Source organism: Pipistrellus kuhlii, unplaced genomic scaffold, assembly GCF_014108245.1.
Source record: "Pipistrellus kuhlii isolate mPipKuh1 unplaced genomic scaffold, mPipKuh1.p scaffold_m20_p_2, whole genome shotgun sequence".
Classification (NCBI taxonomy): domain Eukaryota; kingdom Metazoa; phylum Chordata; class Mammalia; order Chiroptera; family Vespertilionidae; genus Pipistrellus; species Pipistrellus kuhlii.
In genome coordinates, this window is record NW_023425515.1 from 186,394,517 (window position 1) to 186,414,507 (window position 19,991).

General features: G+C 54.1%; 1 protein-coding gene across 1 annotated transcript in view; it reads right to left on the bottom strand.

Moving 5' to 3' along the window:
- IGSF21 (immunoglobin superfamily member 21) overlaps positions 1-19,991 on the bottom strand; it is a 201,469-nt gene that overhangs the window by 105,607 nt on the left and 75,871 nt on the right. The window contains exon 2 of the mRNA XM_036447298.1: positions 5,300-5,412. Coding sequence (XP_036303191.1) covers positions 5,300-5,412 — 113 coding nt within the window. The remainder of the gene's footprint in view (positions 1-5,299; positions 5,413-19,991) is intronic.

Genomic DNA, 19,991 nt, shown 5'->3' on the forward strand with positions numbered 1-19,991 from the left:
AGGAGGCATTTACACCAGGAAGCAAACACCTGGGCCCACGATCCCCACAAGATGAAAGAGGCCAGAAAAAGGGGATCCTGAAAGTGGGGGTGCCACTGCTGGTAGATCTTCTCACTATCTCTCTCCATGGCTCTCCTCACTGTGCCTCGTAATATGGGACTAGCGCAGCTCTTGGGAACAAATTGTGAAGGAAAGAGATAAAACAAAGGAGAGATAATAAAAACTGCTGTGAACAGTTAAATTCCCATGATCCTCTATGGCTGATTAATGGGTTTCTATGATCTACACAGACCTTTGCATTGCCTGCTGGACCTCCAACTAAATGAGTTTAGACAGTGTTCCCAGATAAGAAACGTTTCTTTTATCCATATTCCACACAGCCCTGAGTATTCAGACTCACACTAGGCCCCAAGCAGAATGATGCGATCAGTTGTATACATATGGTCACCGGAAACGGAAGTGGGTACCTGGTGTACATACATTTATATTTACAGTCCTACCATTTGTTCACCTAACAAAGACTTCCTGAGGCTATTACTAGGCATACCTAGTAGGAGGCGGCTGGCCCTTATGCTCAAGATGCTCAGTGGGTAGACCAGTGTTTTGATGATGGAATGTAGACCCACAAAGAAGGATTATGGGGTAGGGAATATCTAGAACTTTCTGCAGAAGTCAGGAACAGCAACATGAGCTGTGATAGTCTCTTTGAATGGTCTCAATTTCTTCATCTGAAAAATAGGCTTAACAATAATACCTACCTCGCAATGCCAACAGGAAAATGAAAGGAAAGCATGTATGCATGGCACATACTAAAGGCTCAAATGCTAGCCACTTGGATTGGAATTAGCAGCATTCCCAAATAAACTCTGATTATAGGTGTAAATGAATAGAAATGATTACATAAAGGATGTTATTTATCATTCACTTTCTAGAACCAAGTCCTGACTTGAGTGCTAAGGTAGTTTGGTTGTTATGTGAGAGCCTCCTATTGGCCATAAATGGAATTGCACCTCTACTCTATTAGCCACTGTGTTGTTTTAGGGAACAAGGAGAGTTATGTGGCTGAGCTGTGAAGACAGAGTTGGGGAGACTCAAAACTGAGGGAGGAACCCATGAACAGGGGAGAAAGCATCGGGAGATGGTGAAAAGGGCTGGGAAGCATCCTTAGGTTGAACAGGGCTCTGATAGACAATGAAGATACCCAGAACTTTCAGGGCCTGACAACTCTCTCGACATCTCTGTTTTCAAAGAAGTCTTCTGAGAAGATGATCCATCTTCCCACCCAGCCCCAAGCCCCACAGTCTGATGATGGCAGGTTACAAAACAAATACAATTCATTTCTCTGAGATTCCCCTGAGAATGACTTTTCCTGGGATGTGGGCTCAATGAAATCCACGGTTATTTCTTTAATAGGAAAGCACAGTATATACCAAAGGCCACGGAACATTTTTTCAAATATCCACAGCAAGCTGCCCAGATCTTTCTGTGCTGATGGACATGTTCTCCATACTGCTGCTCTGTCCCATATGGGGGCCACTGAGTACTTGTGGCTAGTGAGCTCTTGAAATGTGGCTAGTCTGACCAAGGAAAAACACTCTAAACGTAATCTGATTTAATTTAATTTAAACTTAAATAGCTGCCGAAACCGGTTTGGCTCAATGGATAGAGCCTCGACTTGGGGACTGAAGGGTCCTGGGTTCGATTCCGGTCAAGGGCATGTACCTTGGTTGCGGGCATATCTCCAGTGGGGGGTGTGCAAGAGGCAGCTGGTCGATGACTCTCTCTCATCGATGTTTCTAGCTCTATGTCTCTCTCCCTTCCTCTCTTACAAAATCAATAAAATATATTAAAAAATATGTATTTAAAAAAATAATAATAATAAAAATAAATAAATAGCCATGTGTGACTAGTGGCTAGTCTACAGTTTTGGCATCTTCTACACATGGACCAGGTTGTGGGGCAAAGTATCTGAGGTGCGGACCCTGGCTACCTCCTCCTATTCTCCTTGCCTCCCATCCAACTCCCAAATGGCCCACAAGACAAGATCTTCCCAAATATTCAGCCAGAGGTCTTATTAACCCCAAGGAGGCAATCCCTTTTGCTCCAGGCAGTTTCATCGGCCCCCTCACTTTGCCCAAAGAATCCGATCCACTCACTGAGTTTCTGAAAGCCCAGGGCGACCCCATTCCTAAGACAACGTCCTCGGGACTAGAGGAGAGGCTGCTGGGCTTTGTACACATGTTTTGGGCCATCCCATGCCCACGGGGCTGAGCGGGCAGGGGTGGCCTCGCCACAATGCTCTGCTTTTGCCTTCTGAAGGGATTGGAGACTCAGCCCTGGCTGGGGCTGTGTAATCTATTCATTTCCTTCCAAGCCCGGCTCTGTAAGCTCATTCACGGAGGATGAGGAAAGGAAGCTGGGGAGGCAAACACATGTACAGAAAACAAACAACACTGGCTCAGCGGCCCCTGGTTGGGTGGGAGAGTGGGGGTGGGGGTGGGGTGAAGCGTGCTGGGGGGGGGGCTCTGGCTGGGGAAGGAGACTGGGGCTCCTGTGGATGCTTCTCCTACTCCCTCCAGAAGCCCTTCCCAGCCTTGGCTCCTGGTGCCCCCATCTTAGTAGCCTCTTATATCTCTTCATTCAGTCGACTCCTTGGGAAAAGAGGTAATCTGTGAGGGAAGGCAGAGTGGCAGCAGGCAGAGGGAGCTGGCGGCTGAGAGCCATTTCCCTGTAGCTTCCTCCCATCCTCCGCCTCCATCCTTACCATCACAGACAGGGCACCCGGAGCTTGCCTCGTCCCAGTCCCAGGGAGAGTCCTAAGTCAGCTGAGCTGCTACCTCAATCCAGCGACAGAATCAAAAGGACCCAAGCATTTTGATCCAGCAGTCAATTTGCATGTGATTTGCATACATCTGCATCTCCCCCCCCTCCCCTCCAGAGGCCCTCCGTCAAAGGCTGTGAAATGAAATAAATTAATTAGTGCAGCCTACCATGGCCTGATATGCAGGGCCTGACACCGTAAGAGATTCTTAAAGCAATCTACGTGATCACAGGCCCGGGTGGAGGGAGGTGAGGCTGCGGCAGGGATGGGGTGGGCCGAGGTGCCCCGTGTTGGGGGTGGAGAAGGGAAGGGAAAGTCTCTGCCTGCACTGGAAGCTGGGCATTCTCCTCCTGCCCAGCCCCATCCCCCAGCCTCAGAGGACACAGACTTGAGCCACGTGGAGGCCGGCTCCCGGTTTCCTATCCCATGGGCCTGGGCCTGGAACCAGCATCTCCCCCTCCCTGGCAGGGACCGCCCCAGAGAGATGTTCACCACTGCGATTGCGACCATTGATTTCAAACAAGAGCGAGGATACTTGCTCCAAGGGCTGGGCAGGCAGTGAGGTGCCCGCTGGTATTTCCCTGTCTCCACGCTCCCCCCGCCCCCACCTCCACCCCCATTAACGGTTCCCCTTGGGTGTCCCTGGTTGTCTCTGCCAGCAGGGCAGGTCTCACTCAGACCCCATCTCCGGATGGTTGAGCGAGAGACGGGCCCCCTCGTCAGCAGCAGCAGCGAGGAGCTGGAGCTAATTCATCGCAGGGCTTCTGCCAGGTGCTAATGAGATGCTCACAGCGTGTCAGCCAAGCAGTTCCTGTATCATGTAAACACGCCTCAGAGCGATGCAGCGCATGGCGCTATCTAACATATGCCTGGGCGCTCCCTAGGCCCGCCGATCTGTCTTGGATGGAGCTCTCCTCTCACGCCGGGGCTCCCCGGAAGTCAGCATCACACCAGGGGGGCCCCCCTCTGCTTGGGTGGAGGGCCCTGGAGGTGAATCTAAGAATCTAAGGGGGATGGGCTACCATGGAAGGCGGAGAACAACAATTTTGTTTCAAAGGAACCCGGGTCACAGCCGACAAAACAGCCGTCACCAGCCAACGATGCATCAGACCAAAGAGTGCACGGAGGAAGCACAAGGGCAGGATGCTTCAAAGCAAGACCGGACCAGGAGCAGGAAGGAAATGGAGGGGAGCGGCTCTGAGCCCCAGCTGCCAGGGATGAGCCAGCAGGCTCCACGCACTGCGCCATGGTCGTGGGTGTGCACAGAACTCGGAGGAACAAAGGAACCAGGTTCAGATGCCTGATCACCAAGCGGTGCCCACCCCCTCCCCCACCCACACTCCCCACCCTGCCCCCACTCTCTCCTCCAGCTCCATCCTCGCCATGGACAGCAGCTCCACTGGACTGCCATCCTTGGTCACGTTGGAGGGGAGGGCGGAGCGGCTTACAGAGGTTCGAGAAAAGCCATTCACACCGGGGGCTGGCAAACTATGGCACAATGGGGCTAATTCGGCCTGCAGCCTGTCTCATGTGGCCTTCAAGACCAGAATGTCTTCAAACATCGTTTTCAATGGTTGAAAAGGACAAAGAAGGAGAATACTCTGCGACACGTGAACATGACGTGAAGTTCAAGTTGCAGCCCCCACGAGGAACGTCTTATGGGAACCAGCCATGCCCTCCCACCCCATCGACAGGCTGCCGGTAGCCATCTTCACACCACAGGCGTGGTGACAGGGACCATATAGTCGCCGGAGAGGAAAATATTTACTCTCTGGGCCTCATTGAAAAAAAAAAAATTGCCAACCTCTGCGTTAGATCATAGAAGGGGAGCCCTCCGCTGACCCTGTTCCCCAGAGGATGGCAATGTGTCCCGTCCGGGATGCCGTGCAGACACAGGGAGGGCTCCATCCCGGCCTGAAAAGACCAACACTCGTGCCCGCGACCACAAGCTGGTCCTCCGGCTGCCTTACCAGGGCCCTGGCCTGTGGGCATCTGCACATCTCTAGTAACACCCCTTCTAGGACCTTCCCTGAGGGTGCCAGCCACCGGGACGAGTCCTCTACGTGATGGACTGGAAGGCAGACCAGCTCTGTGGTTTGGTTTTAAGAAGGCAGGAAGCTGTCCTGGTCTTCTCTCTCCCCTGCCAAAAACAGCACCCAAAGCCTCCTGTCCAAACTGCCACCCATCAACACCCCTTGGGTGTCCCCCTGCACCAGGGCCCACATGCAGCATCCTTGGTGCTTGTTCGGTTTCCCGGGCACAGCGACATCATGGGCACCAAGGGGCCAGAACGAGACAGATCTGAGAGCAGAGGAAAGACAGAGCGAGGCAGTCTTGGAGCAGGATGTGGGTGGAGAATCCCCACCTGGCAGAGGGCACAGGGCAGCTCAGGGCTGGCTGAGGGCTGAGGGCATAGCTCCCCCTGGGAGGGTCTCCAGACGGGCCAGGGGAGGGAAGGGGACAGTGGCGGCGACTTACCCGGTACCACACGATTTCACGCATGCGGCCATCTGTCTTGAAGTTGCACTTCAAGGTCACGGCATCCCCAGCCACCACGGGTGGGAGAGGCTCAATGTTGACAGTCAGGTAGCCTATGGGGGGAACAAAAGGAGAATGAGGAGTTGAGGGCACAAGCTGATCAGGAGCTGATCAGGAGGGCAGGCTGATCGGGGCAGGTGGCGGAGAGCGCCAGCACTTCTGTAGGGGGCGCTGTTCTCTGTAGTCTCTGCGATGGGTAACCGAGCCAGAATGAACCACCATCTTCTCCTTCCTTCTCGTTGGCGTCCCCTTTTTAGCAATTTCCCTGGCTCTGGTGGAGCCCTCCAATCCCAACACTTCTTATTCTTCTTCTTTTTTTAAAAATATATATTTTTATTGATTTTTTACAGAGAGGAAGGGAGAGGAGAGAGATAGAGAGATAGAAACATCAATGAGAGAGAAACATCGACCAGCTGCCTCCTGCGCACCTCACACCAGGGATGTGCCCGAAACCAATGTACATGCCCTTGACTGGAATTGAACCTGGGACCTTTCAGTCTGCAGACTGACACTCTATCCACTGAGCCAAATCGGTTTCGGCCCAACACTTCTTCTTGGGATGAATTCTTTGTGAAAGCGGTGCCTGCTGGCACCCGAGGGAGGGCCGTCATGATTTCTGTGGTCAAACACTCACCCCACCCCCTTTTAGAGAGCTTCGGAAGTGCGTTAGCCTGCTGGGCCGCGCAGGAAGTGAGCACGCTAAAATGCATTTCATCTAGCGTTGCCAAACCTATTTGATTACAGGTCGCATAGCCATTCCCTAAACACCATCAGCACCCCTGTAGCCAGGGTCCCGAGAAGCCCACATCAGGATATGTTGCCCTAGGTGCCAGATCCCTCCATTCCCAGCCTTGCAACCCAATTTACTCCTGGTGAAAAGGAAGGAGAGCTCCGGGGTACTGCTGGACCCCAAATCCCGCGTTGCATGCACCCTGCCCCCCAAGGGGAGAGGCAGTCCCAACCCTGGGCCTGGGGATGGTGACCTGGTGGAAGGTGACTATGGGCTGAGTGTCTGGGAAGGACTTTCAAACCTCTGCCAGCTCCTGATGGTACTTCTCGCCCACAGCTGTCCCGGGCATCCCGGGGCCCTCACCTGGTACCAGGTCCAGGGGACCAGAGCTGCCCGCACACCGAGTCCAGCCTTGAGGCCTCTGACGCCCCCTGCCTCCCAGAGCCCCATCCAAGAGGCTGGGTGATCCCTCCAGCTCAGCGGAGGACCTCCTTCTTGGGTTTATCATCCAGGCTCTTCCGATTGGCCTCCCACCGGCTGATGTCCAGCCATCGACATCGTGGATCGATCCTGTCCAATCGTCTTAATGAGAAAACTAGCCAGGATGGGCTCGGGGGTTTCAATTGTGCAGGCGGCCTGAGCCGATTGAGCCCGGGGGCCTGGCCACTGCCTGCAGCATAATGGCTACAACTCTCCAGGGGAAAACACAGACATCGACCGGGGAGGATCAATGTGGACGCCGGAGTCAGACTCGGCCTCCCCAGGCCAAGGCTTCAGGTGGCACGGCCCAGGGGGAGGGAGAGAGATATGGAGCTCACACAGGGTGCCCCAGGGCCGTGGGCCAGAGAGAGCGGAGGTCAGAGGGGCTGGCCTTCTGCCTTCTCCTCTCTTCCTTCGTTCGTCCACAGTGTTGGCTCCCGCCTGTTCTGCAGGGCACTGGACCAGATCTGGGAAACAGGAGGCTCAGGCGTCTCCCGCCCTCCAGGAATGCCGCGGGAACACAGGTTCACATTGGGGGGAAAGGGTGATGGTGGGATGACGGTGGAGGACTATGAGACGGAGGGGGGACCTGCCCAGCTTGAGCAATCAGGGAAGTCTCCAGGCCCAGCGGGGACCCCAAACCCTGACAAAGAGGCTGTCCACAGGGGGATGGACCCTCGCGACCACCCTAGGAGAGAGGTACGGGTATTATTCTCACGTTCCACTGGGAAAACAGAGGCCAAGGCACCTGCCCCGATCACACAGCCCTAGGGCAGAGCTGGAACTCGAACCCAAACCCTCTGCTCCTTCATGACCACCATGCTGAGTGCACAGACTTGCTAACGATGGGTGAGGTGAGAAAAGGGGCGACAAACACGTCACACCCAATCCTGGGAGCCACCAGTCAGCCCCAAGGCTGGGAGACCACGGCAGGAGTCCGGGACCTGGTCCCATCCGGATTCCCATCCTGGGGCTGAGCCCCGAGCTCACCTTTCCGGGGAGGGAACTACCCTCCCCTAGGGTCTCACCTGTGATGCTACAGCTAAGAGTTAGCTGAGCAGTCAGTCCAGGTGGCTGAATAGCGCAAGACCGGAGAAGGGCCCCTCCCACCGGAAGGAGGTGGGAACTCACGGGGGCATGCCAGGCCAGGAGCAGAGGACAGCCCCCTGCATTGCCGAGACAGGGCTCCCTGGGGCAGCAGAGGGAGGATTCGAAGCGGGCGCCTGAGTGCGGTGACTCTGACCCCGTGAGACAGCGTTTCCCAGAGTGTGTAGAGAGGAAGGAACTGCTAGTGGGTGTTTCAGCAGAGAGATGCTCTGACCCACAACTGAGTGTGGAAAGTGTTGGGTTAGACCCCTAGTTGGCAAACTGTGGCTCACGAGCCACATGCGGCTCTTTGGCCCCTCGAGTGTGGCTCTGCCACAAAATACCACGGCCTGGACGAGTCTATGTTGAAGAAGTGGCGTTAGAAGAAGTTTAAGTTTTAAAAAATTGGTTCTCAAAAGAAATTTCAATCGTTGTCCTGTTGACATTTGGCTCTGTTGACTAATGAGTTTGCCGACCACTGGGTTATACCAAGTTAGACATGTTCTTTCCCTTTCACAACTTTCAAACCTTTCTCTCCTTCCTTCTTCCTGTCCAGCCTTCATTCGTGAAAGACAAGTTTTTGAGACCCTATTTGTTACCAGGCATTGTGCTAGCCACTGGGGACACAGAAGTGAGAACAGGCCTGCACGGAGCTGCCGTTTCAGCAGAGGAGACAATGAACAAACAAACAGACACCCGCAAACATGCCAGGAGGGTCCGTGTGAATCCGGGCAGAGCGGCAGAGGGCCGGGGGTGGGGGATGGGGGAAGGGGTTGCTCTGCACCAGGTGGTCTGAAGAGGCCAGAATAAAGGAGGCGTGAGCACTTGGGGACCCAGTGGGGAGAGCATTCCAGACAGAGCCCAACACACGTGCAAAGGCCCTGAGGCTGCAGCGTGCTCAGCCTGCTGTGACTCCACACATGGGCCCTGGCAGAGAAGGTTTTCGTGCCCTGGTGCACGCTGGAGGCCATCTCTGACCAGGCATCTTTGTGAGACGACAGCCAGGGCTGGGATGAGGGTGAGGCAAGCGAGATGCCCACGATGCAGAATTCAAGGAGGACCCTGAGTCCCGCTGGCCAGCCCCTGGTCCCGGGCCTGCTGGAGTCCTTGGGAACCAAAGTCAGGAAACACCTCTCCAAGCTGAGGCGGAAGTCACTGTGCCTCTGGCTCCCGAGGTCCCCTACTGAGAGCCACAGAGGGCGGAGGGCAGGGGGAGCCATTCCTGGCCAAGGATCCTCCTCCTCTCAGCCCACCGGGGACTGAGGAGCGGCTCCAGGCTGCAGAGCAAGTAGGAGGCCTGGGCTCTAAGGCTTAGAGCCGCCTTCCTGGTGCACGGATGGAACCTTCCAGTTTCCCAGCACTTTCACTCGGGTTTCTCACGGGCTCTCGCAACAGCCCCTGCCCGCTTTCCACGACGCTAGGATCGCTGTGTATGCCACACTGGAGTGTAATTGCCTGTTTGCACATCTGCCTCGCCTTCTGCAACTCGAGTCCCGTTCTCAACAGTGTTGAAATCAGAATTAGACACGAGCTGTGTTTTGCGCTTTCTCCCGTGTGCATTCTCCATCCTTACCCCACCCTGTGGATACTCCTCTGTCGCAGGAGGGATTGCAGTTCAGAGCCTCGAAGTGCCTTGCTCTAGGGCTGCACTATAAGCGGCAAACCCGGGATTTGAACCCAGATCTGCCCGACCCTGAAGCCAGTCTCATTCCACCCCCGCCTGCGATCACTGGGAGGAGAGGCATGCGACGTGCTGAGGTCACGCAGGACGTGAGTTCTGGTCTCAGCTGCCAACCAGCTCTGGGATGTTGGGCAGGCAGCCCCTCTCTCTGGGCCTCAGTTTCCTCATCTATAAACTGAGGGGTGAGCTGGATTGTGGGGGCCTTCCTGCTCTCATCAGTCCCATGCCTGATGTTAACGGAGCCCGGATCTCGCCACCTTCCTTTCTGGTACGACTCATCACCATTTCCCCGAGATGTGTCTGCCAGTTACTCAGCCGCCAGCTACAGACAGGCGCTGTCTACTCCGGCATTGACTTTGCCACCAGTCAGCCCCCATGCGTCACCCCCCACCCCTGGTATCGAGGCGCAGCATCGGAGTGGCACGGCTTCGTCTTAACTAAGTAGTTCATTATCCCGAAGGCTGCCATCGCTCTCCCCTCTATCTCTGACAGCAGTTATACGGCTCCCGTTAAGACACATTTAGCAAAATCGCAGGCGATATTTAGGGCCCGGCGCCCTCCCCACGAGGTGATGACGAATAGCTCCTCTGTCCGGAAACTGACTTGCAATATCCCAGCGCTGCCCCTCCCCGCTCCCCGCTCCGAGGGGCTGCTTCTGGAGGTCGGGCTCCTGCCTGGCCCAGTGGGTGGGCAGGAGTCAGTGAGGGTTTCCTTGGGGGGAGTACACGGAAAAGAGAAGTAAATTATATCACAGTGACCAGGTGTCTCAGTGTACCCAGGACCAAAGGATTCTCTGAGACCAGCGTGGCAAACTGAAGCAGCATGGTCACCTAATTCTAATCCCGCCACGGCCACGGGTAGCCCTGGTAGCTCACTCACTCCTCTCTGCCTACATCAATCATGAGGGAGCCACGCCTCCCTGGAACAGCTGCAGGGGCCCTGGGAGTGAGTGAGGGCCTCCTCCCTGGCGCCTGTGTGTTCAGGGGGTAGTCAGCAGACGATGGGGGAGGCTGAGGAAGGATGTTGAGAGATCAGGATCTGACTGGGACTTCCTGCTCCCATCCACGCGCGCCCACCCTCCTCCTCCAGCAGCCACAGGGACTTCTTTCTCTAAGACGCTCACCCTTGGCCTTCTCGGGCCCTCAGAACCTCCCGGGCTCCACAGAAAAAGTCAAGGATCCTCTTGGGTTGAGCCAGCCACGTCTAGCTGTCTGGCGTCGCTGGCCCCTCTCAGCTCCTAGGTCCCATCCGAGTCCTGCTGCTGTGTCCTCTTTTTCCTCCCTCGCTGTCCCCTCTGACCCAAGCCCTCACTCTGCTTGGGCAACACTTGCTTATCCTTCAAGGACTCTCGCTTCCTCAAGAAGCTCTTCCTTGATCCCTAGGCTATCCAAGTCCCCCAAACCCACCCTCCCTGGCCCGCAGGACACTGAGACCATCTGCAGTGGCGTATTCAGTGCACATTCACCGTTTCCATTTGCCATGTGACCCGCATGCCCAGGACTGCACCTGGGTCAGAGTGTGTGCTGAAAGCAGGAACTAATTAATCCCGCCCCTTCCCCAGACCTTCCCGTAGTCAGAGTGGGTGGCATTCCCCAGAAGCCCTCTCAGAAGCACCCCCTCCCCTGACCTCAGATGCCTTCGATCCTCCTCTCCCACAACATCTGCTCGGACCAGTGTTGGTGCCGCCATGGAGTATCCAGGGGCCCCTGTGGGGGCCAGGCAGGAGACCCTGTCCAACAGACCCTGTCCCACATCCACCCTGCTTGGGTTTGGGCCCCGACAATCCTCCCCTAGGACCCAGCCTAGTCAGCTCGCTGGTGTCCAGCCTCCAGCCTTGTCCCTCCAACGCGCCCACCACACCGGCGTCCCCACAATATTTCTCAGGCGTCAATGCAATGACACCCCCTCTCTGGTGCATGCCATTCATTTCCCCAGCCAGTTGCCTTCTAACTCAGGATTGAGTTCAGACTCAGACGTGGTCGCCTGGGCCCCAGTGACCTTGCCTCTTGGCCTCTCAGCCTCAGCCCGTCTCACGCTGTGTGTGGACCACCTCAGAATCCACCCGCCGGCCCTGCCAACCCTCAGGCTCCTCTCGCCTGCGCCACTTCCTCTCCCAGGACTGCCTTCTTCCTCTGAGTTCACCTGCGGAAATTTCCAGACGTCCTTTCAGGTCCAGAGCCACCGTCGCCCGGTCCTTGATTTAGACGAGTCTGATGCTCCCTCTTCTGAGCTCACAGCCCCGTGTAAACATCTCCATCACAGCCTGTCCGCATCACACTGAAACATGACATATGCCTCTCTCTGGGTGCCTCCGTCCTCGGACGGGGAGCTTTTAAAGTCAGGGACCTGGTGTGCATCTCCAGGTCCCTGCATAACGTTTGGCACACAATAGGTACTCGGCCAGAGCACTGCGTGAATAAGTGAATGAATAAATAAATGAATGAATACCGAGACAGAGGCAGGGCTTGGTGAGCGGGGAGCCCTGGATGAACGGGATCATGCTGCAGTCCAGGGCACGGCTGTCCCGCCCGGGTCCAAACCCTTCTTCGTCTTCCCGTTGCCTTTGGGACGAAGTCCAGGCCCCTTCCTCTCACATTCATGGCCTGCTCCTCCTCAGCCCCCCTCCCGTCTCTCTGCCTTTTGCATGCTGGGCCTCGGCTGCCCTGAGCTCTCCAAATATGCCTGGCTCCGCCTGGCTGCGGGGTCTGTGCACCTGCCATCCTTCTGTCTGGACCCGCCTGACCCTCACCCCCAGCTCTGGTAAACCCTTAAAGTTGTAGCTCAGCCATCGTCTATCTTAGAGGCCTCTTCTAACACCTACTCCACACCCAGCAGCCCAATCCTGGGCTAAGCGTCCCTATCGTGGCATCTGCCATGGCCCTACCCCATTGCTGGGGACACCCTTTTTGGCTATCATGGACTGCGAGCTGCTAGAGGGCAAAAGCCTTGCTCAGTAACTGCTATTAGCATTCAGCCTGCTCTGGCCACACAGCTGGCATCGAAGGCATGTTGAACGAATGCAGGAATCCATGGTGACTAACTTCTTCAGCTCTCTGGCCTAACATTGGCCACAGCATCCATTCTGACATGATTGGGCTGTGACTTTGCCATCCTACATCTGAGCCAGGGGAGACTCCTAAAGGGGGAGGCCCCACCTCACTTTGGTTCTCGCCTCCCCAGCAGCAGGCCAGCTGGGCTCTGGGCCATCAGGGACCTCAAACACTTTGCAGCGATTGCCTGGAGATGTGCCTGCCACTTTTGGGGTTCCCTCCCCTGCCCTGGTCTCCCAGGCTCTTCTGGAATATACCCGCTGTGCGATCTCCAGACAGCTAAGCGGATCCTCCTCTGTCAAAGGCCATCAGTGCTCAAAAGCCTTGTTGTATTAATGTATTACTCCTGACATATGTGTTATTTACCATTAGTTTATTTATTATTAATTTGTGTCTCATTGTTGATAATGATGTGGTTATACAATTAATGACAAGCTTTGAGAGGGCTGTTCCATGGTCCTTTGTAGATACCCGATGCTCCACCAGTTCCCTGGAGAGCTGGAGGGGAAGGGGGACATTGTCACCCTATTGTATGGGTGGGAGACACTGCAGCAGCGAAGGGAGGACTCGCTCAGGCAGTGCTGTGGCCCTGAGGTATCTGTAAGGGGAGAGCTTCCGTGGGCAGCAGGGTGTCCTGGGTTGACAGCAGGGTGGAGGGCAGAGGTTCCTGCAGGAGACGGGCGTGGGCCTGCCAATCACATCTCCATCTGGACCCTCGCGTCCTCCTGGTTGTCCCAGGCCCTGCTCTGTGCTGTGTGTGCACCCCGAACTCCATTTCCTTTGCTCCCAGGTGCTCAGCCCAGGACCAAGGGATTTTCTGAGACCAGCGTGGCAAACTGAAGCAGCATGGTCACCCTAGTCCTGGTAGCTCACTCACTCCTCTCCGCCTATGTCAATCATGAGGGAGCCACGCCTCCCTGAACCAGCTGCAGGGGCCCTGGGAGTGAGTGCTGATCTCCTCCCTGGTGCCTGCGTGTTTAGGGGATAGTCAGCAGATGACAGTGGAGGTTAAGGAAGGATGTTGCGAGATTAGAATTTGTCTTGGACTTTCTGCTTCCATCCATGCCCGCCCATCCTCCTCCTTCAGCAGCCACAGTGACTTCTTTCTCTAAGACGCTCACTCCTGGCCTCCTCGGGCCCTCAGAGCCTCCCAGGGCTCCACAGAAAAAGTCGAGGATCCTCTTGGCTCCCAGCCTTTCTTTCAGTTTAGTGGTAGGGGAAACAATATAGCTTCTCCAATGCCTTTGTCCATACCCGCTCTCTGCACCTGCTGCCTGGATGGAGAGAGTCTAAAGACCCGGAAGAGGGCGAAGCCATAAGATAGAAAAAACAAGGGTACTTGAATGATAGTATGAAGTGATGCCCTCCCGCGGTCTCTGATAGACAGTGATAGGAGTGAGAAGTAAAATATCGTTGTGTTAAGCCACTGGCATTTTGGAGTGCTTTGTACAGCAGTTATTCTACTAATATATTGCACATAGTAGGCACTCACTAGGTTCTTGGTGAAAGAAAAAAGCGAATGAACAGATGAATAAATAGGCAACAAAATGCATCAACGTGTCAGGCTGAGAAGTCAGCCCCCAAGGCTGTTCAGTTCCCTCTTGGGGGGGGGGGGGGGTGTTAAATTGTGGTGCACAGAGGGCCTGGTAGCCCCGAGTCCTTGGACATGACCCAGAATCCTAAGGACAGACTTCTGAGCAAAGAGAAGGCTTCTCTGACTTGGGGAAAATTTTTAAAATATGGATGGGAGGTCATTAAGAAATATTTTAAAAGAAAAATAGTTATGACTCAAGGAATACAGTCTAAGTGAGGTTATAAACTGGCCTTCATCAGTAAAACGAGGCGGCTTAATGAAAAAAATGGCCGTTGAAAATGGGCCTCCATGAAATAATAATGCCTCGTAAACACACAGTCCGTTAGCACGGAAGAATTAATTGCTGAACTCCGAAGCTCCAGGCACAATAAAGGAATCCTTAATTTTTGGGGTCTTTTATTTTCCCCTCCCCACAAGGCAATGCACACAAGACTGGGCTTTCTCGGGTTGGCACTGAAGGACCTGGCCATTTGCAAAGGGAATTTGCTCAGTGACAGCTCTGTCTCCCTCCGGCTACTCATTTAAGGGATGGTCTGAAGGAAGCGTGGCTTCGCGCTCTGGATCTGTAACCGTTTTAAATAAACTCGCTTGACAGCGTGTTCCCCCCGACGGATCAGGGAATGAACAGGCTCATTTTGCAGAAGGAAATCTCCGAATCCAGACTCATCAAGCCCACAGATCAGTTATCAGCGCACCAGCCTCGCTGGACCAGCCCAGTCTGCATCTGCGTTCTAGCAGCCGTTCCAAATAGCCCAATAAAGGCAGAGTGGCCCCAGCCGGGGAGGACCCCCCCATCCCCCGGGGCCTTTGGCAACGCCTGGAGACATATTTGGGTGGTCACAGCTGGTGGTGGGGGATGCTACTGGCATCTGTTGGACTCAGACCAGGGTTGCTGCTAAACATCCTACATGCGGAGGATGCCCCTGACAGCCTAGAAGCGCCCAGCCCCGGAAGCCAGCAGTGCCAAGGTTAAGAAGCCTGCAGCAGAGAGAGCCAAGGCCCAGGACACAGAGAGAGTCCCCGAGCATCAGGACCTCCTTCTGGAGCAGGGAGTGTAGGTGGTTGAAAACTCTGCCTCTGTTTCCCCAGCTGTGCCTCGCACCCGACTTCCCCTAAAACCTCCCCGTGTCATCACAGGGGATCAGCTCTCTTCGAGAGAGCATCCTTCCTGCTCTTGTGAAAGGCGAGTCCTGGGAGGAAGTTTTCCTGTGGTCCCCCCTGGCAGAACACATTTGTTCTGCAAAGCCAAGGAGGCCCTGCTCACAAAGTAGCGCCTTCCGGGCTCCCTCCTCCCCGGGGAAGGGCGCTGCTCCCTCCTCGCTAATCTCGCTCTGCCTGCTTGGCAGGAAAAGCAATCTGGTCTTCATATTAATGCTTTATTAAACGCACCCATCCTGCAAGATAAGCATCAGCCGATTACCGTGGTTCAGTTATAGAGTGCCTGCTTGTCACCCGGAGGCTACTGGGGCCTGATTCGCTCCCCATCTGACTTCCTCCTGCTGGAGGCCACGGGGAGAGACTGTAGGCATCTTGCTGAGTGGAGGGGTCAGGTGGGGAGCCGTGGGCTGGGGCGGGGTGAGCCGGGGGCACTGTATTCCCATCCTCCAGGGCCCAAGGCAGAGGCAGCCTGCCTCTAGGCAAAGGTGGTACCGACCATGTCTGGGGCCAGCTTGTCACCAGGGCCTAGAAAGCGGACAACCCAACAACTGGATATTTCTAGTTCAACTTAGAAATAATGGTGTACCTACTGTGTGCACCTACTATGTGTAAGCATATATCGGGTAAGCCCCAGCCCAGACCAGCTGCCTTTCTGATAGGAAAGGGCTTGCATCAGGCCACGGAACCAAGCTGGAATCTTGCCCTGTCTCTTCCCAACTCTGTGCTCTTGGAAAATAAAGCTCCCACCTTTTGATCCATGAGGTGGGAATCCAGAGCCTATCCCAGGGCCGGAGAGAATGGATGCACATGGCTAATGTATCACCTAATGTATCCTGGGGGATGCTACCAGTGTCGGGACAAATCTGCTCCTTTTGATAGGTCTGATCAACAGCATCATACACCCGTCTCCAGTGAACACCTCGGTGGAACTTTACATACTGCACACCCACATAACCACCACCCAGATAAAAATGCAGCGCAGGCCCAGGCCCCCGGGAGTTAGCTCCCTTGCGCCCTTGGCCAGTCCCTGCCCCCGCGCCCAGGGTCACCTTTGCGCGGGCCTCTGCATCATTGCTCGGCCTTGCTCCCTCTCGACCCTCCTATAAATAGAATCATGCAAGATGTGCCCTTCGGTGCCCGGCCACTTTTTCTCAGCATGATGTTTTTGACATTCAGCCATGTGCTGCATTTATCGGTAGTTTATGCATTAAAAAAAAAAATATTCCCAGGGAAGGAGTCCATGATAAGAAAGATCACAATGGGCTGATCCATCCTACCATGAGGGACATTCGGGGGGTTCCTAGTCTGGAGATATAATATTATGGATAAAGCCCTCTGTTGTCATGAAAATAACTTTCCTAGGTCCAAGATACAACAGACTTTCTTCAAGGACAGAACGGATCCTGTCCTGAGCCAGCTCCGGGCAGGGAGGTCCTCTGCTGGATTTTAGAGAAAAGAAAAAAAAAGAAAAGAAAAAAAAGCAAGTTGCCTTCATTATGGCCACCCAGCCCTGTGGACATCGGCCTTTCCTCCCAGGGGTGCTTGGGCACCTCATAGGAACGCTGGCCATGTATTTGCCTTTGATGTGAATCCTCTCCCCCCAGCTCTCTCTAGGGACATGTCAAAGCCAGCCCTGACACTCCCCCAAATAAATGACATGACCTTGAACCTGCTTTGCCTTTGGGCCAAGTGCCCGCATCCTCCTGTTTCTGATCTGCCCCCAAGCCTGCGGGGAGGCCAACACCCTGTTTTCTGGGTAGAAAAGCAGAAGCATGTGGATTCATTCACTCGTTCTCTTATTAGACAAATATTTACGAAGCACCTGCTAGCTGCTGGGCCGTGAAAAGAGCTCGGAATTGGTCTGGTGGGAGATGCAAGGACATGGAATCACACCCCTGCCAGATCCTCCCCACGTTGCAGCTTTAGCACTGAGCTCTCTTGTATGTTACCGCATCCACTGCCTGCTCTCTGCATCATTAGTCCCAGCTCCCCAGTGAGACGAAATTGTCTGTTGTGTTTGGTTTATTTTTTTTAATACTTCCATAATACACAACACTCTCAGGATTACAGCAGTGCTTAATAAATGCTTCAGAAGAGTGCAATGGAGACTGGTGCTGTCAACTCTGTAACTCCATATTTTCAAGGTCCACGTTACAGACCTGCACATACCCACATAGCGTTGGCCCAGGCAGAGCTAAACCATAAGTCACATTGTGTAGGTGGAAGAGGTTCAAGGTCCAAGAAGGCCTCCACGTACTCTTGCTGGCTTTGAAGAAAAAAATATGGGCAGCTTATAGGAGCAGAAAGCTACCCAGTCAACAGCCAGCCAGCCAGCAAAGTCGGATCCTCAGTCCTACACCCACAAGGAAATGAATTCTGCCACAACCAGAATGAGTTTAGAAATGGATTCTCCCCCGGAGAATTTGACCTTGTGAGACCCAGAGTGGAGACATGAGCCTAGCCTATGGGGGCTTTGGACCTTAAGAACTATGAGTTTAAACAAACATGGGTGTTTTTTTAAGCTTCTAAGTTTGTGATAACTTGTTATGCAGCAATAGCAGATGAATACAAGGTGTTTCCTGAGATCCCAGCATCTAGGGGGCTCCTCGGAAGCTTCAATCAAATCATGCCAATCCTCTGCTCCCAGAACTCAGTAGCTCCCATTGCAATGGGCAGTGAGAGGCAAAACCTTCTCATGGTCCTGAAAGCCGGGATGATCTAGCCCCTGGCCTCACTCCAACCTCGCTTTTTACCACTCCTTCTGGCTCATTCCATTTCTCTCTAACAGCACATGACAGCACACCCTGACCTCTTTGCTCTTCCCTGAGCACCCAAGCCCATTCCTACCCCAGGGCCTTTGCACGGACTGTGTCTTCTTCCTGGAACACTTTCCTACCAGCTATGCATATGGCTTTCCTACTCATTTCATTTTGATCTCTGCTCACTCTCATGTCACCACGGAAGCCTTCCTTGACCACCTCACCTGAAATTCTCTAAAACTCCCGCCCAGCTTCTCTCCCTCTCTCCTTAAAACAGCTTTACTGCTTACGATACTACTTCTCTGCCTGATGCTGTATTTTACATTTATCCACCTGCTTACTGTCAATGCTATACAACCTCTTACTCACCCCGCATCCCAGACTAAAATGTTAGCCCCCCACGCCCCCCGCCCCCATGCCCCCAAAGGAATGGACTTGGTTTTGTTCCTGTAGTGTCTCCAGCACCGGGAATGGTACCCGGGAATCACTGGCATTTGTAGCAGTGCCCTCAAGGCACTAGCCACAGCACCAGGTGCCATCTATCAATAGTAGCTTTAATACAAAGGACACGTCAACACGACCATTCGCCGTCAGAGCAGACCACATGACCAAGCAAGACCCGCGGTAGGCAGGATTCCGTAGCTTTCTCGCTAAGCCGGACAGCCAGCACACACGGTTTCCCCTGACTCTGATTCCACATTCTGATTAGGATCCTGCAGAGCGGTCACCTTGCGGCAGTTGTCCCCAGCTCAGAAGGGACTGGAGGGTTTCCGAGGAGCTCGGCCGGCAACTCCTGGTGAGCAGCCCTGGCGTTGTATTTTGTCCCCCACGCTGATCCTGTGATTGCCTCCCTCCACGGTGGCTGCTTGAGTCATGGCCCGCAGGCTCCACTCGCTCAGGGCCCCTTCGCCATCCTTCTCTTTGTCAGCAAGATAAGAGGAAGTCAGGAAGAGGCCCGGCTGACAAACATCCCCTGAGCAAACACGGTGGTTTTTCCCTGGGGAAAGTAACTTTTCCGATGGGTTCTGGAAGAGAGACACAGCCCTGCGCTTATCGATATTTTCGTCTTCAATGGCTGCTCCCTTTGGGGATTTCAAGATGAATATTTGCTTGTTTTAGAAAATAAAAAATGATACATGTAATTGTACAGGAAACTAAATTCCTTCCTGTAAACCATCCTACAGAGAAAGTCATGGTTGGTATTTTTGGAATTCTCGTTCATTCTCTGTCTCCCATTCTTTCTTCTTCTTTTTGTAAAATATATTTTTATTGATTTCAGAGAGTAAGGGAGGAGAGAGAGAAACATCAATGATGAGAGAGAATCATTGATAGGCTGCCTCCTGCACGCCCCCTGTTGGGGATTGAGCCTGAAACCCTTGACCAGAATCAAACCTGGGACCTTTCAGTCCGCAGGCTGACGCTGTAACCACTGAGCAAAACCGGCTAGGGCTCCCTTTCTCTTTCTTTTCATCGACTTCTTAGCACAACTCTGTGACACTAGTTTCATTTGACATGTCAAGGCACATTCCCTCCTGTCCGGTGGTGGGGTTAATTCTATGTGTCAACTGGAATGTGGCACAGGGGGCCCAGGTTGAACATTATTTTTGGGGTGTCTGTTCCTGGATGGGACGAGCATTTGAACTGATGGACTCAGTCCCTCAGGTTACCCTCCCCAGGCGGGTGGGCATCAGCCAATCCATGGAGGGCCTGCACAGAACAAAAGGCTCCACTGCTGAGCGGGGAGCATCTCCTAGCATCCTCTTCCTCCCTCGGACTGGGGCTGTCACCATCCAATCAGCTCCTTGGGTCTTTGGACGTGGGTTAAACCACACCCCTAGCTCTCCTGGGCCTCCAGCTTGCAGACAGCAGATCCTGGGACCCCCCGGCCTCCCAGCAGCAGGACCCATGGACACTATTTCTCTGGAGAACCCGGCCTCAGGCAGACTGTGGCGCTTCTTCTAAGAGAAGAGAATCCTAAGGATGGGCTTTCTGAATTGATTCTGCAGTTTCTGGAACTGGCTCTCTAAGCTGGTTAGATTTAAAGATGCCAATGACTCCATTCATTTCTGCCTTCGTTTGAACTGTGGAATGCTA